A 17,632-nucleotide genomic window follows, 5' to 3' on the forward strand; every position below is an offset into this window, starting at 1 on the left:
ACTGAAGAACATCTGGGGGAAGAAATAAAAAAGACTCTGAGTGAGGAGGCATTAGCGTTTGAGTGTGAGAGTGAAGGAAAGCCTCCAGGGATGTTGCACACGCTCTGCCCGCTACCCACCTGCACGTCTCCTAACTGTTCTCCTTTGGAAGGAGCCTGTCACACAGCTCAACGTTAAACTGAAAAAAGCAAATCCTCACCAAGAATAAATCACCAAATAAATCAGAATGAAGTACAGCTGGGATCCATGGGAGATATGCACATGGTGCCCACCAAGACCGATTCCTTGTAGCCCAAGGTCCACGCCGCAGAAATCACTAGAATCTCCCCTCGTGTGCAGGGATGATGACAAGACTCCCTGCAAAGTCTGGATCAAAGAGGGAGACAGAGGCGAAGCATGGCAGTAAGGTTACCTTCCTACAACCCGTATTCCTCTCGGCCAGGAATCACTCTGAAGGGACAGAGATCTGACACTGGCCCACAACACGCATTTTGATCAGCTTCACGCTCCTGAGGGCATGGAGAGCACTGTCCGTGCTTTGAAATGCAGCCTGCTTGCCTACAAGATGACTGTTGGCCACCTTCTGCTCCTTGTTGCCTCTGCAACAAACACAGTCAACTTCTTCTGGCCCAGCAGAAGAGTAAGCACAAACCAACTCCCATTCCCCCTGCCTTTTTTTCCAGCTAAGTGTTATCATCATCACAGGGCCAATAGGAACCCTCCCGATACAGGCTGGGATTGGCTTCACGTGATGGATCCCAGTCCCACCCCTCACCACTGTTCACCGTAACAATCCACATACCTTTTTCCACGAGTGCTACTTAAGGCAACAACCACCCACAAACGACTACAGGGAGAGAGGTTTGGAGGTGAGGGGATTTTCCCCAGCCTTCACTGGCACTTGGAAAAACCATGTTCACACTAGAGTTCCCCAGTTACCGGAACTGCCTTCCGATTCACACCTGAAAGTTTTGTGGGCTCACTCCCCACCCTGGGGATAAATCACACTCAGATCATCTCACCCACCCCAGCCCAAAAAAATAGATAACTAATAAGGCGATGACTAACCCTGAGAAATTCTCGTAGGCAAACCGTCTCCAGGGATGTTTGTTACTCGAAGCGAGGTGGCCGTTTCCTCCCCAGGGCTCTGATCTACCAGCATGGGAGGCCCCCAAGAAAAGGGGCTCTCCAATTTCCTCCCCCACTGGCGAAGCTGAACTCAGAGGTTTGGATCATTGCTTTGAACTTTTATCAGATGTGAAAATGCTTTGCCTTTCAAAGCCTACACAGCTTCTGCCCGAGTGTACGATGGGAGAGGCAACGTAGCCCTGCTGTAACTCCAGGGCGTGGAGCAGGACCTGGGCAGCAGCAAGGTCCCACTCATTTCCATCACCTTGGCAGCACCGTCAGCCTGGACGGTACAACCCAGCCAGTTGGATCGCAGGTCAGGAAAGCTCCCACCCATTTTGCTGGTTAATTCTCCACTTAAAGCTTCATTTTTCCTACTGGTGTGGAAATGCATCTCCCACGTCACGCCTCTTTGCAGCCAGGGCAAGTCAGAGCCACACGCCCCAGCAGCGGCCCCCGCCTCGTGCCCCGCTGGCTGCGCAGACGGGAGCCTTTGTTCTCCAGAGCTGTCACTCGAGAGCGAACCAGCGCCTGGGAGCGAGCTCAGCGTGGCAGCTCCGTGCTGGCAACGAGCACTGAAGGCACAAGGGACTTTCTCTGTAAACTGGAGGTGACAATTCTGCTTCCCACAACAGGGAGGATGGAAAGGTCTCCACCAACGGACGTCACACCCACCGGGGCAAGGAGGAGAGAAGGTTGGTTGGGGAATGCAAAGGAAGGTGAAGAAATGGGAGAAAGAGAACAGGAGGAGACACAGGGGCAGGTATGCTGCCAAGTAGTAGGATGCAGGAGATAAGACAGCTGGGCAGGAGGTAGAGGACTCTTTGAGATAGGGGTGGTTACCAGGAGCTGCTGAGGCGTGATGGAGTTGTCTGTGTAAATGCAGAGTTTCTCCACGGTCAGGGGCATGGTTTCTCGCAGCTTGGAAGCCAGGAGCATGCAGACTGCTCCCAGGAGCTGCAAGTGATTTTTCCGCATGCTGACTGTTGACAGGTAGCGATCCACATAATTCATGGCCAAGGGGAAGACCTCTTCTTCACACTTCTGCTCCTCGCACACCTGACAAAACCCAATTACAAAAATAAAAAAGTAAAAGGAAGTTTTAATCAGCACAGGACTCCCCAGATCCTGCCTGCACCGCAGCTTCAAAGCTTCTGGTCATGATGGTGTTTCACACTTATCTGCAGGGCTTTGAAGGCACCTCGGTGCTAGGGAGTAAATTAGCTACAGGCGTTAAGCCTATGACTTTGGAGGGATTTACACCAGCAGCAAGTTTGACCAATGTATTAAGACTTTATCTTCCTGTGGAAAGCTGCAGAACTTATTTGTGCACTACAAATATAGCTACAGGTATGTTAGGACCAAGATTGTTTTATTTGGCACCTTTTTAAATATTCCCTGTTGGGGATGTCTCCAGCCAGCTGTACAGCAAAGCTGCTGTTTTCTGCTCTGTGGGGACTGGGGACCTCTGGAAAAAAGGAGCAGTTCCAGCATATCTCCAGCTGGAGACCTAATAGTGCAGGATCCACAGCCACTTCTGGCAATTCCACCTTAAGTGGTCTAGAGCCACGAGAAGAATCAATGGCAGAGCCCAGAAGCCTTCCTCCTCCCTCAGCCACACTTGTACCACAGCCACGAACAGACTCCAGGAGCTCTGAATTTCAGTCCTCTGCTCTTATCTCTCAACCAGTATCATAACACTGGTCACATTTAACTTCCTTCTTTTAACACAACCATAAAAATATTGAGGTTTCTCCTCATACAGCAGCAACCACCACCACTCTCCTTCCAGCAGCGACTGCCTGCCCCTGCGCAGGCTGCCTAGCGCGGGCCGGGGACGCCGACACGCACGGTCATGACAACTGCCAAGTGTCATCAACTTCTTGACTGCCTTTAGGGCTTCACAGGAATGGGCTCCAAAGCAGCTTTTATCTGACTACCCTTCTCAGAAAGGGAATTACAGAAACAGAACAATAATAGCAGGGAGAAAAAAAAAAAAACCTTGAAAAGGAAGATGCTCATTATTTCTTTTGACAGAAGCAGGCGGCTTCTTGCAACAGCGGCCAGGGTGAAGAGCAGGCAGGCTCGATCCCAATGTCATTTGTCCTTTGCAGAATCTGTTCTTTCTCTATTGAGCCTGTTCACTCTGATCATCTCATGAAGAGGCCCATGAGGTTTCCCCCCCTCGAACTGCATCCCGCAGAGAGCCGCATTCATTTTTAATTTAGGGAAGTAAATGGTAGTGATATTATTTTCCCCCCTTTAACCAGGCATTTTCAGCCCCCATTCAGGAAATGCAAGTCTCTACCCTGCCGGGTGCACAGCTGAGCTCTCTGCCCAGAAGTTTTGGGGAGCAGGGGGCAAACGCGGCATCCGTAGCAGCACAATACCAGGGTGGGGTGAGCACTGGGTGTGGGTTCGGGGCAAGGGGTGGCTGCTGCTCCTCCTGCATGGGACAATCGCACCTTCTAGCACAGCCAGCACTCACGGAGATAGTCTGCAACAAGGCACTATCTTCCTCACCCGCCTCCAGACCCTCCGTGCGCAGCCCCCTTCCTCCCCACCGCCATAACCCCCCCAAAGCGGAGTCCCGACCTCCGGCGCACACCAAGCCCTGGCACTTCAGGGTTTTCCTGTCCCCTGGATCGTCCCTTGCACCCCGCATCAGGCGACCCCGCTGGATCCCAGCGCGGGCCGGGCGCAGCTGCCGCCGCCAGCTCTCTCCCGCCGGGGCAGGAGCGCGCACGCCTGCAAGCGCGGACGGCGGGCAAGGCAAAGCGGCGGGCGGGGAGCGGAGCTGCGGCGGGAGAGGCGGGAACGGGGAGGGCGCCGTACCTCCAGCATCCAGAAAGCCAGCATCTTCCTCATGTAGGGCTTGATCTCCCGCTGCACGCACTGGAAGTAGGAGACGCGGGGGCTGTAGCGTTCCTCCTGGCTCAGCAGGTTTTGCAGCACCCGCCGGTCCCCCAGGAGCTGCGGGTCGCGCCCGGCGCGGGGCACGCGGGGCACGGCTTCCACGCACAGCAGCTCCATGGGGGCGGGCGGGCAGGACGGACGGACGGACGGACGGACAGAAGGGCAACCGAGCACCGCACCGGCTCCGCTGCAGCCGCCGCGGGACGCCGGGAACTGGCCCCGCCCCGGGGGGCGTGCCCGCCACGCCCACCCCCGAGCGGCGCGCCGAAGAGGGCGGGACCACCGCCACCTCCCACCAATCCGTGGGCCGACCGACTGCGGCGCGCCGAAACCGGGCGGTGACCACGCCTCCCCCGCAAGGGGCGGGGCGAGAGGCGCGCCGGCGGGCTGACAGCACGTGGGGCAATCGCGGGGCGCCGCTGCCATGTTGGGGGGGGGGGCAAGGCGGGCGGGCGGGCGGACAGACAGCGGGCCCGGGCGCCCCCGGGGCCCCGCCCCTCCCCTCCCCTCCCCTGCGGCACCAGCGGCCGCCCATTCCCCGGCGCCCCCTTTGCCCCCCCGGGCCGCTGCCGGGGCCGAGCTTGCAGGGGGGCTTCTGTCAACCCAATCTTTACAAATTTCTATGAGTAATTTTTTCAGTATTTAGCCCCATATCTTTTTTTTTTTGTGCATGACCAAAGCCCTTCAAGACGATGAAAATAATCAGCTGTGCGCATACTTGGAGCCGGTCCCTACCGAGCCTGCTGTCTTCCCAAAGTTACCCTCACGCTACCACTGGCGCAGCCCCACCAGAGATAACAACCTCAGTGTCTGCTGCGATAAGGGTTTGTCAGTCTTGGCTGGTTTTTCAGAACAATTAACAATTGTTAGAAATACCTTTGCAAATTGTACACTGAATGGCTGCTTTAGGTATTTTAAAGTCTTTTGAATAAGTTTGCAGTGTGAGTCCCACCGCATTGGGTTTGCCCTGTACCCGTACCCAAGTCTGCTTCTAGTTCACTCAGCAGTTAATTGCTTTCTGGTACGGAAAGTTGAAGATGAGGGGCTGTAATTCTGACCACCTTGCTCTCTGATGTTTGTTACTGGCTACAAAAAGGGAGATGTCTTGACTTCGCCAACAGGAAGGGTCAGAAAACAGTATAAAACGTACAACAGATTCTCTAATAGGAAGGGGGAGTGGATTGCCTTCAAGCCTGCAAATTAAAAGCTCCTCACAGGGTTGGAGAATTAGCTCAGGAGATCCATTTTTTATGAAGGTTCCCAATATCAGTTGCGAAGGCGACGTGCCCGAATGGGAGACCTGCCTGTACAAGCCTCTTTGCCAGTGGGATGGTGCCACAATGTGGCATTTGCAGCAGCAGTTGCAACCAAATGATTATAATCACCAATGCGAGAGGTGGGAAATACATTCCAGACCACCAGCATCTCTTGTTTTGCTAGATTACATCATTCCCCACCAATTCTGACTGCCCTACCCTCTGAAATGAAGAACCTCAGCAACTTTTGGGACACTCCATTTCACAGCACAGCATTGCTGGGCTGAGAGCGTGATACAGGGGATCAGCCGGAGACCTCACAGCAATAATCCGTCTCTGCAGTCCTGGGGAGAAAGCTGCTCGTGTTCAGAAGGGAACAGAGCGATGGTATTTGTAGAAATCGAGGACTTTAGGGATGCAGTATCATACAGAGGGGACTCAGCTTGAACACCTCTGACCGGTCCTGCTGGAGTTCTCCTCAGTACCTACACTTGTATGTGTTTTTCAGCTAAGGAACAAAGAACCAAAGGAGTTAGCAGTGGAGTGATTGGCCACGATAGCTACTCCCCCCGCCCCCGTCACTTCTGTGTGTGCCATTTTGACACATTTAGTACATTTTCTGTATTTTCAGTCATCTGAAATGAGTCTTTTAATGAAGAACAAACATACGAAGTTAATAAGCGTAAGTAAAACAAGACTGAAGTCTTTGTTCTCCCTGCTCAGGATTTTTTTTTTTTTTTAGTTGAAAATGAAAAACATCTTTTTGATCAGAGGTTTAGAGGTTCAAAATACTACTTATGACAGTGAACACAAAGGTCACATACATAACACACATTTCACATGCTGGAATCCCATTTCTACGCTTGTACAGATGGCTTTCATTTTCTGCAAGGTATGTGATACATTGCAAATTTTTAATGATGCCATCAGCATTGATTTGTTGTGCCGAATGCCCCGAGAACACCGTACAGCACGGTGATGCGGAACTGGAGAAAAGAAAGGGGGAGAGAATTAGATCCATCCCATCCCTGCCTCAAAATGAAAAAGAGGAATTTTTGTAGGTGAGATGAGATTCCCAAATCCCTTTCCCAACTAACTTTCTTTCACCTTACAAATAAATCTTCCAGCGGTGTGGGCAAGAAATATTTGAAGAATCTATGGGAGAGATTTCTGTGGACCAGTCAGCTGGTTTTAATCCGGGATGATGACCCCCCCTGCTCCACTCCCCCACTCGTTCATTGTGAGCAGCATCCCCCATTTGTGCAGGGGAAGAGAAGGGCCCCATGTCCCACATTTTTAGTAAAAATAGACAGCAGCTATTTTCTTTAGTCAGGCAAAGGGAAACCACAGCACTGGGTTCTTGGTCCTTCTGGTTTCTGGGCTGTGCCTTTTGAAATTGAAAGTTTCAGGCCCTTTCCCAGACTTCATGGTCTTTCTCCTGTTTCCCAGTGTCTGCACGGTGGTTCCGACACAGCCCGTTCAGCTGGAGCTGGGCTCGGCGGCGACCGTGGGCCATCGGACACGGAGGGGGAAAATGAAGCCCGTTGCATAAGAAAGTGTTCCTTCCAGATGATGACTTGGCAAAACTGATGCCTCTGCAAGCCACATTATCAGGCTAGAAAGGCAAATTACAGACTGCGGGCATCCTAAAAAGCCTGTTGTGTGGGTGTGCGGAGGGAAAAGAGAAAATTCCAGGAAAACCAAATTTTGGTCACTGTTGTCCATAGATAGGCAGTTTCCTGGCTTTGGCAAGAGAGAGCACAGCAATATTAAAAAGGGAAATTCCTTCAGAGTAAAAATTAAAAAACCTGATGGCCTCCAGACTTCCAGGATCTCGAACCAGCAATGTTTTTCTTTGCTGAATCATAAAGGGGGCTCATTTTTTTTTGGTATGTTGATGATGAATTAAAAAGAGCGACCAGCAGCTGGAGCTTTTAAAAAGTGCAATGCAGACGCAGGTCTGATTTTGACGAGCAGCTGGTGTCACACGTGGGCTTGGATCGAGGCTAATGCCTTTTATCGGGATGGCTGTTCAACAGGGGCACATCCATAAGCTCTTTGCTGCAGGAAGTTTTTATCTATGTCACTTTGCATCAGCAGTGGGCCTGGCCCTGAAGGCCGTCAACAAATATGATCAGTACCTTTCCTACACTGGTTTCTATGTGTTATATTTTATATCTACCTTCTGCCCAATTTTGATCTACCAAGAGCTAAGCCATATTCTTCCTTGGTCATACTGCAACTACAGTGTCATCAGTGACATCAAAAATGAAACCACTTAACATACATGAAGGACTTGAAAACCAAATCCAATGAGCAAATAACTATATAATTTGCTGTAGGAAATCCCCAAAAGAAAATGAAAAACAAGTACCATTTTGTGCATGTGTGAGAAAGAGTGAAGACAGTATTTCATGCTCTCTGGTTTGAGGATTTCAAAGCACTTTGAACATCCTAATCTGTTGTATTTCACATCCAGTTTTCCCTAAAGCGGAGAGATCGCAACTGTTCCCAGCAGGAAAGGACAAGGGCTCTGGCACGCAAGGGCTAGCAACGCGTGCCATGGCAGTTTGGTGTCACGGTCTGTGCTTGCCAGAAGTCCCTGCTGCTTTAGGAGATGGCCCAGTTTACAGTCCACCATACACACTTCAGCTGTTGGTAAAGATGTAGCAGTACTAGCAGGTCAGGCCGTGGGGTGCAGCAGCCGAGGAGGGCGCAGCTTCATCTGCTGACATGGCAGCAGCAGGGCAGATCGCTGCAGGGTTGTAGCATGTCAGCCCCTCGCAGAGGTTTGCTCTAGGGCACATGAATCAGACCCGCAGGCGCAGAGAGCTGAGGTATCCTCCCCGCTCATTCAGACATTCCCTGGTCCAGTGGGCAGGAGAGCCGAGGATTTCCTGGTCTCGGTCCCATGTTGAACACAAGACTGCTGTCTCCCTCCGTAGCTGGCTCCCTCTCTCCTCTCTCATATCTTATTCATTCTTAACTTAGAAAAAAGCTTTCACTGAATTGAAGTTTAGTTGAGTAGAAGTTTAACACTTGACCCAGGGGACGTGTTTCCTAATATCTTTCCCATTACTGGCAACCACTGCATTCCCTTTCCTCCGACTTGGTCAGACTTTTGAGTACAAGTAATTAGTTCAGAGTGATGTCATCTGAATACTGAATCTCAGCAATGCTCAGATATATCTACATGAGAACTCTGAAGAAGAAAGCTTGCTGCTTCAGAGGTCAAAATATAGCTTTTTCATTGACTTAAATCCCCTTATTGGAGCAGCTTTTGGTACAGTTTGGACCAATTGTCTGTTTAAACAAAAATAAAAGTGCGACTGCTGATTCTGTTTGGGTTTATGCTGTGCCCAGCGCTCCTGTATCTGAGCCTGTCCCTATCAGTGTAATAATGAGCTCCTTAACCAGGATTATTCAAGGAGAGAAACAGTTGGATATAGGGAAGCCCTTCGCTTAGGTGGCTTCCAGAGCAGAACAAAGAAGTGACTGGAAAGGGGTATGAATGGATGAAGAGAGATGCACATATGAACAAGCACTTAGCGAGCAATTCACTACATCTTTTGGCAAATAATTTTGGAGAAAATTTCCAGAAGTGGCTATGGCTTTGGAGTGTCTCCATTTCAGAGCAGCCAGGCCAGATTTGACCTCACTGGAGCCAGCCCAGTTTGCCTCAGCTAACAATTTAGGCCAGCAGAGATTTAAATGTAGCTTCACCTGACTTTTTATGAAAAGCATTAGAAAAAGTTTGTCTTCATCTATCATTTTAGCAGCTGTTTTCTGCCTTAGTTCCCTTTTCCTAGTGAAATCTAAAATTAAGTCACATTTTCATTGACTCAGACTTGTACCATAGTGAGCCATCCCCAGGTGAATGTTCAGTTTTGCTCCAAAATCAGGCATTTTAGAAACCAGCCAAATTCAACTGGTAAAGATAGAAAGAAAAACCATAGAAAAAATGCAAAGCTGAAACCAATCAATTTCAGAAAGCAAACTGGGCTTGGAAAGCCCCCAGTTGTGATATATTTAGCTCATTTCAGGGGATTATCTGTGGTCGCCAATTATGCAAATTGTTAAAAAATACTGCCCTGAATTTTACATATAAAATACATCTTTTTTTATAACACCCTTCCCTTGTCCATCCTTCCTGCCTTTTCCTGCCCTGCCCTGAATTGATCTTGCTGCCTACGCCTCGTACACCCTATTTGGTAGATTAGATGCGTTTGGGTTTTTCTAAGAATTTTTGGTTGCATGATAATTTTCATTTGATGTGGCAAGCCCGGTGCCTAGTGCCTGTTTGCCAACGCAAACTGCCAGCCAGCGAGTCAGAGCCAGCTCAAGGCTTCTCAGCAGCGCAGGCAGAAAGGGAATTTGCCATGGCTATAGTGGAGAATGGATCCATCCTGCCTCGTGAAGCCATGAGGAAGGGGGGACTGCCCAGCTGGAACAGGAGCAGGGCTTGGTGTTCCTGCTGCAAGTTGAGTGTGCTACGGGATGAGGCTGTTTGCAGCACTGCAAGCCTGCATCCAAGCTGTTCACTGCACGGTAGCACCCAGCCACATTTTCCAGAACCCCACAAAGCAAAGCAGGCAACAAAATCATGGCAGTAGGGCAGAGCCAGCCAGCACTCCTGAGGAAATGGGGTGTGACAGACTGAGCGCTGGACTGGTAGGCAGGACAGCTGGATTTTAACCCCTTGGCTTGGCCAGGTAGTAAATGGGGATGGAGACTTGGCTGGTCTCTGCCCAAGCCTGGACTAGGAGGATCGTTTCCTCTACAGGGGCAGAGGGGGATCACATCAGGACCCCCCGTCAGGAGGGTAGGCTCGGAGAGGTGCACTACCCCACTGTTAGCGTTGCAGTGGAATGACCACAGGACCGAGCTCTGGGGTGCCAGCAATGGGCAAAGAGGAATCTCATCAGATCAGTCGAGTCTGTGCTAGATTTGGCTCCTTGGAGAGAGGGAGGACTATGCTGTGTGCATGTGAGCGTTTTGGGGGTAGAAAGAAAACGATTGATACCCCACTGACTTCCCCCACTTGTGGTGCACCTGGGTTGCTGTCACCTTCCAGCAGAGGCTGACTATACGCTACGAGGGCTTTGAACTACAGGCAGACCTTGCAGGCGAGAAGCCTTTACCATGAGCTTGTTGGCTGCACTCTGCTCACCCTTGGTGTAACTGAAAGGAAACATCTTGTACCAACCCCACATCAGCCAAAATATGCCTACACAGCCAGCGGGCACCAAGCTGAGCTGCTCTCACGTCCAGCACAGCAGCTGTGTCTGTGCGTGCCAGACCCTCTGCTCTGACACCCAAGGGACCATCCCAAAGGCCACCGTCTTTGCCACCAACCTGGTTTTACCACATTAAGCCAACACATGCATAGCATATGCGTCCTCCCCCACCTAGGCAGGGAAGAAGTACGCTCATCCCTCCATAGTTCAAACTGCAAAGCCAAAGAAGGAAAATTTTAAGGACCTACAAGCCACAGTGATTAAGTACAGGCAAAGAGGAATGCAAGTACACCCCTGTGTTAATAAATGGAAATAAAATACAATCCACACAGCAATGCAGCCATCGTTCAGATAACCTGCAGCTTTGAGGACAAGTCTCCTTCTCTAAGTATTGGACTGTGCTCCCCAAACACCTTTTCCTGAAGGCACAAATGTCACTGTATTTCCCGTGATTGTCACAGCTGGGTACCTCTGTATATCCCAACAGATGTGTAGAGATCACATTCACTGAGGTGCTGGTATCTGTAATAAAACACTGATGCATTTCTCCCGGCAGTTCTGTTAGTTGTATATTATCTACGTATGCTTCTGCATTTGTGTCATCAATAATTACTGACATTAACAACATGCTAATGAGGTACACTCTGTGAATGCATACACATCACTGGGCAAGCAGTGTTCCCACTGTATTTAGGCAGATCTTTGGTGGAGTGGTTCCAGCAGTTGCCTGGGATGTTAACCATTTCTTCCAACACTAACCTACTGCTTTACATTTGCTCTGAGCCTTACAGCATAGGAGTTGCTGCTTCTGCCTGTCTGTTCTGCTCTCTCCTAGCACCAGAGCAGTGAAGATGCCTTCTGAGATATCACAAGCTGAAATTAGTAGTCATTTATATGGCCAGTTGAGTTAGAAAAAATTATATTGTCCCCTATTCAACTACTCCTACTAGAGATCCAGGCTTCAGCCACCCCAAATAGACCTGCTGCCAAAAACCAAGTCCACAGCTTACACTCCTGCCCCATATTTGTGAGCAGAAATACTGTCCTTCTCACTTGACTACAAGAGCCTGAGCAGAAGGGAATCAGATCTACTGCAGTGCAACACCAGTCAGCCTCCTACCAGGGTATTGTCTGTAGCAATTAAAATATGAACTTCCTTCCCACTGTGAACTGACAAACAAAGAGGTTCCTGCAATCAGGCATGAGTGCTTCTGAGTTTATTTTTGTAGCTCTTCAGCATTATTTAATGTGAGCTGGCAGACCATGTCCCCAAAACAAGTGTTAATATCTGGACAGTGAACAGCCCGCTGTGGGTGTTAGGGCTGAGCCAGACAGCTTTCAGGGTTGGAAGACCTGAAATCCAGCTGGATATGCTCTACTCTGGATGGCTGCTGACACAGGGGTGAATCCATGGTATCCAGTCTACACTGAAGAACCCTCTGTTACTGCCAGTATTTTGAAACTGTACAACATAAGCCGCTGGGGAAAGAGAAAAGATGAGGGGACAGCAGTGCTTAATAGACCTGCAAGGGAAGGCAGGAGTATCCCCACTTGCTGATGTAGAACTTGAGGCACAGGGCATGGAAACATTTGCTCATCACTCCCTGGCAGATGAGCACCAGGCCTAGACAGGGAGCCTGCGATTTCCAAGTCCCAGCGCAGCGCTCTGTCTGCCCAAGCCAGGGCTCAGAGCTGGCCCCGGCGCAATCAAAGAGGCCGCACGCACATCATGAGTGCCACGTCCCGCTCAGTCGTGCGCTGGTGTGCTTGGTGCTGGTGACGCAGCTCTCTCCCCCGGGCACTGATCTGTATGGCACTCACTTGCACATACTTTCCACTGCTCTGTGATGCCGGGCTGTAAAGATGCTGAGCAGTCACTCCTCCCTCCATAGCCCGGCAAACAAGGGGACCTTGCAACTGTTGTTGGCTCCTCTTCACCTCTTTCGTGGGGGAAGAATCCCTGCTGCACAGCCACCTTGCCAGTCCCCATCCAGGCTCAGAACAATGACAAGTGCAGAGCTGCTGAACAGCCCCATCATTGGAGCCACTGATTACCTGCACAGCTTGGGTCAGGCAGTAACAAGTACAGGGCTTGCCAGGCCTACTAGGAACTGTCATTACTATAAAAACATCCCCTCCTTCCTGGTGTATTTGAGCCAAAGCCAGTTGCAAGCAGCTGAAGGATGCTGGCACAGCAGCTTTAGAAGCAGCTGGAGATGCTGGAACTAGAGATGCTGTTTTGGACCCGGAAGGTGTTACATGGCCAGATAAATGGCTGGCACAGGGGCACTGCAGGGATTATTGAGCAGTACCAGAGGATGCGACCTCGCTGGAAAGCCACAGTTCTTGCCTGCTGAAAGCCTATGAGGGAATCAGAAGCATGTGACAGATGAACACACAAGGAATGTGGGGACAAGGACACATGGGTCATCATGGCCCGGTGGGTGCAGCGGTGTTAGCTTTGCTGTTCCTTGACCTGGAATGCCCCTGCCTTTGTTCTGCAAGCGTGACTTTGGGACAGAGATCTCTGGAGTCTTGCCTTTGGATTTTCTTTCTATGTTTTGGACCAGCCTGGTCCCCTGGCCATGCCGAACTTGCTAATGTGACCCTAGGGAGAGGAAAAGGAGAGATACACCTCTACTACCCAGTGCACCAGGGCAAGAACTGAATGGGTGGAGAGCTGTAAACAGCAAGTGGAGGAAGCATGCAGAGAACTGGGCAAAGCGAGGAAGATGAACCGCATTGCTCCGCTCATCCTGTGACAAATGTGGAAGCTCAGCTGGCAAGGTGACAGGAGGAGACAGCTGGTCAGATTCAGCCAAGGAACTTTCATTTCCCAGGCTGAGCTCTGAGCAGTGCACATGATGGAAAGTAGATGACTCGTTTCTCCTCCCACCTGAGCTCCAGGGGCTTCTTGCATTCAATAAAGGCAAATGTCAAATTGGCATGAGAGTTTGACTTCTCAGCCCAGGCTGAGACAGAAACTGGGAAGATGCGTGCCTGCTTAGAGAGCCAGAGAGAGGAAGAAAAGGGAAGACAAGGAGAGAAAAATAAAAGCTAGATCAAGGGCTGGATTTTCAAAGGCACTCAGCAGCCAGCAAATCTTTTTGTTCTCAAGGCAGTGGTGGAAGAAGCAGGGTCTGGATTATTCTCAGTGAAAGCTGAGCTTTTTTAGAAACCTGTCCCCTGCCCTTCCATGCCCATGATGAAGATTTCACAGAGACAAGATATGTTTGATTTAAAGGTATAATCCTGTGGTCATGGAAGTTAATGCACAGTTCTGGGTGTGTGAACAGAAGCCGCAAGAGACTCACTGCCCCCCTTAAAGCAGCCATCTGGGAACACATGCCAGGCCCAGCGTGCTCTGAAACGACTTGGCCATCATCTTCTGGAGGAGCTGGCCTCTCAGCTACAGGCTGCACTGCATGAGCACCACTGTCTTGCTGTTTGGTGGCTGACAGGCTTTGTAGTGCAAAATAGGAGTGTAAAGACATGAGGACTGGCAGAGCCAGCCTCTTGATAATGGTCTGAAAACTCAGGAGAGAGTCAAGCACACAGCACAGCTGCTAATTCCTGGGAAATGGTGACTTATGAGTTCAGCTCCTGTCTTGACATCGAGGCTGGGGAGTAGAGTCAGGTTGCAGCTGCCTCCAAGTGTTACCAAAAGACTCTGGGTCAGCTGGGATCTTGCCTCTTCCTTGCCAGAAGAGAACAAACTCTTAATAGCTACAAAGGAGGAAAGAACAGGAGGCCCTAGAGGGATGTAAACAAGTTGGAGGTGATGGTCGATGACAGACCTCACTGCTACTGAAATCTCTTGTACCCCCTGTAATTCAAGGGCCTTAGCCAAGGAGTTACCCCCAGTCCCGTGGGTCCCTCTGAGGAAACAGTTACTGAAAGAGGATGATCCTCCCCTGCTTGATGTTGGGAACAGCCTCTTGGGAGATGCTGGTGTTGCACCGGGAGGCATGAGAGTAGAGAAAGCAAGGCCCTCCTTCAGTACTGGCGTGGGAAGGGTGTTTCCTCTGCACTGGCCGTGCCCAGCAAATGCACAAGCAATACAACAATCTTGGGATTCTCCCCCAGCCCCTGCCATCACCACCCCACCGAGGCCTGAGGTGCCCCCATGAAATCCGTTGGCTCGCCTGGAGCTGCTGAAGGGCATCAATGCATCACTTGCTATTTTGGAGGGAGCCCCTTTCCTGTGGTCACGCTCCAGGGCAGAAGAGCTGTATGCACATTTACAGTTACCACTTGGCTGTCTGGTTCAAGATGCAGCTGTTTGGTCACTCGGGGGACTCATCAGTCCCCTCCCATGCATGCAGGGTTAGCAAGAGCTCCCTCGTACCCAGGCAAGGATCAGGCGATGTATTACTGCATAAAGCACAGCTGAATACGGAAGGGCTTAATTTTTGAACAAAAGCTGTGACCAGCTTCAGTGGAGCCAGGAGCAGATTCTACTTGGGAAAAAAAACCCAAAAAAAACCAACAACCCTTTCTGCTGGCAACTGTAGTGAAAGGAATGAGATCTGGGTCTTCTTAGCAAACTGCTGGGCCTGGGAATGCTTGAAAGGTTTCCTAGAGACAACAGTGCAGTGCATGGAAATGTTTTCCATTTTCAACAGCACTCCTACCTCGTTCTTCTCAGTGCACCAACCTAAGCATGACCTTTTGGGGTTTGACAGCTAACAACCACTCCTGGCTCCTGCCACTTCCTTTTGAGCCTACAATGCCAACTTCTTGTGATGCCTAAGCAAGATTAGAAGCTAGAAAGAGCTTGGATATTTTCTGGATGTCGAGACTATCTTGTGTTCTAAAATGCATGAGAGGAGATGCTAAACCACATGCTTCAGAGTCAACACCAATAACGGTTCTTGCAAATGATCCTAGTCTGCTTGTGCAGGGTTCTTCTGCCTTCCTCTGAGTCAGCTAATACTGGCCTTTCGGCTGGAGAAGAGACTCTTAATTGCGCCTTAGGCTTCATCAGCACAGCATTTTCTATTTTCTAGTATCTTAACAAGTTTCCCAGAGAGAATGAGAAACATTATTCCTCTCACCCAGATATTATGATGTACTATTAAAAAAAAAAGTAATAAATGTTCACAGCGAAAAGAAAAAGTACGTATTGGAAAGAGGCAGGCAGTGTCATGACGTTGGGGGATTAATTTCCTAGCTCTTTTCTGCCTCACTCCATTGCCTGGGCAGACCACTTAACTGCTACATGCCTCAGTTTCCCTCCAGCCAACTGTGATAATAGAGGTACATAAGTCTCTATTGAATTCAGTGGAACTGCTCCAGATAATCCAGAGTACGCCTGTGCAAGTGGAACTCCAGCAAACGCATTTATTCTGCACTTACCTGGCACCAAGCCTACTCCATTCATATTGAGGTGATTAATCATTAATGACTTTCATTTATTAATGGTGTTAAAGGCCTTCAAGATGGAAGAAAATTCCCAGGTGAAAGATGCTACAAGATTATGTCTTTAATTCTATAAAGATGTAAGCAAAGGATTTAATTCTCCCTGAAAATTACATCATGCAATAGAATGACTGGATCAGACCCTTGGAATGGGACCTAGTAATTAACTTGGTATAAATTAATCAGCTTCAGTCAGGATTTAGAGACTTTAAATCCAAGTGCTAGCTTTTATAGTGACAACTCCCAGAACGTACTTTGAAGTGGCCTGCCTGCTTGAAGTGCTGTGAGTTTCAGGACACAGGAACCACCAGCTATTATTTGCCTTGCAAGGGGTACAAAAGCACTCCCCACCCCAAGATCTGGGCCTTTCGGGCCCCGATGCACACAAGGAGAGACAGAGGAGGTGCCAACCTCACTAGATAAGGCAGACAAAGGAGCTGCATGAGAAACCGACTGCACAGGGAGAGCAAGGACAATCTGGGATCTGGTTTCCTGGGTGAAGCTGCTGAAGTCCAGGCTGCTGCCAAAGGGCTGTCCCGCTGTCCCGCTCTCCCCCCCTGCCCAATGCCAGTCCTCCTCCCTTCCTTCCACGGAGGCTGCTCTTTGTGCTGGCCCCCCTGTTCTGACCGGGTTAACTTCTGCCAGATCAGGGACAAGACCTGGCAGGCTGCAAAGCTGCGTTACTGAATGGGCAAGTGCAGACAGGACAGCTGTGCCCAGGAGAGATTCAGGTTGGCTTTGTCTCAGAATCAGGTGGGCTTCTCCATTTGCTCCATCCAGATAAAAGCTTTACTCTTTTCACCACGCAAAGGATATTGTGGTGGCAAAACCATTTAAGTATAACTATATTTAAATTAGTATATATGTAAAATAAACCGTGTTAATGTAAAGTATGACCATATTTGTGTATGAGCCTCTACTGCTCTAACTATGCTGGCAAATAAGCCTCCCACAGCTCAGGAACAATTTACATTGGTGAAGCACGGACTAGACCTACATCTTCTGAGCCCCAGTGGTTAGCAGGGCAGGCAGCCATTCTGGGGAGCAGACAGATAGGCTGCATAAGTGATAGCCATAACAAAGGAAATGCTCATTACTACATTTCACATTCTGTGAAACACAGAAACCAAGACTACTGCAATTAATTAAAAAAGGAAATCAGAGCTGGGTCACTGGAGCCTAAACATAGAAGAAGAGGGGGAAAAAACAACCTGGGGAAAAAAAAAATAATAATATTCTCAAGGCCTCACAAAGATAGCTATCACAGGCTACACCCCAGCTGACCCCAAGTCACCCTGATACATGGCTACTGAAAGTGCAACTCCTCAGCTGGCAGGGTGGGGCTGCCAGCATCTGTACCGGGGATCCATCCCTCCGCCCGCCACAGCAGCGGCTGGGAAGGGCTCAAGAAAAAGAGAAGCCTCAGCAAAACAAGAAACTTTAGAGGATGTTTTTCTCCAAAGAGGCTGGGAAAGTGTTTGATTTTTCTACCTGAAAATAAGTATATACATATGTTATAGTCTGCCCAGTTAACCTCTCTCTCTTTGTTTACCTCGAGGTCATGCTGTACTGCCTGTCGTTTGCGGAGTGGAAAAAGCAGGATTTGGCTGTGATACCATAAAGGGGAATTTTTACTGAGGCTTCTGGACATAAACACACCCTGTGGTCCTCTGT

At 49.8% G+C, this 17,632-nt stretch overlaps 1 protein-coding gene across 4 annotated transcripts in view; it reads right to left on the reverse strand.

Annotated features, from left to right (window-relative positions):
- Window positions 1-17,632, reverse strand: part of CCND3 (cyclin D3) — a 47,797-nt gene that overhangs the window by 11,711 nt on the left and 18,454 nt on the right. For 3 of the 4 annotated variants that reach the window (XM_064472131.1, XM_064472133.1, XM_064472132.1), the window contains exon 2: window positions 1,972-2,187. In XM_064472131.1, the coding sequence (XP_064328201.1) occupies window positions 1,972-2,187 (216 nt within the window). Of the gene's footprint in view, window positions 1-1,971; window positions 2,188-3,963; window positions 4,271-17,632 lie in introns of those variants that run through there. The other variant, XM_064472130.1, reaches the window with a different exon arrangement.

This window comes from Phalacrocorax carbo, chromosome 23 (assembly GCF_963921805.1).
Source record: "Phalacrocorax carbo chromosome 23, bPhaCar2.1, whole genome shotgun sequence".
NCBI lineage: Eukaryota > Metazoa > Chordata > Aves > Suliformes > Phalacrocoracidae > Phalacrocorax > Phalacrocorax carbo.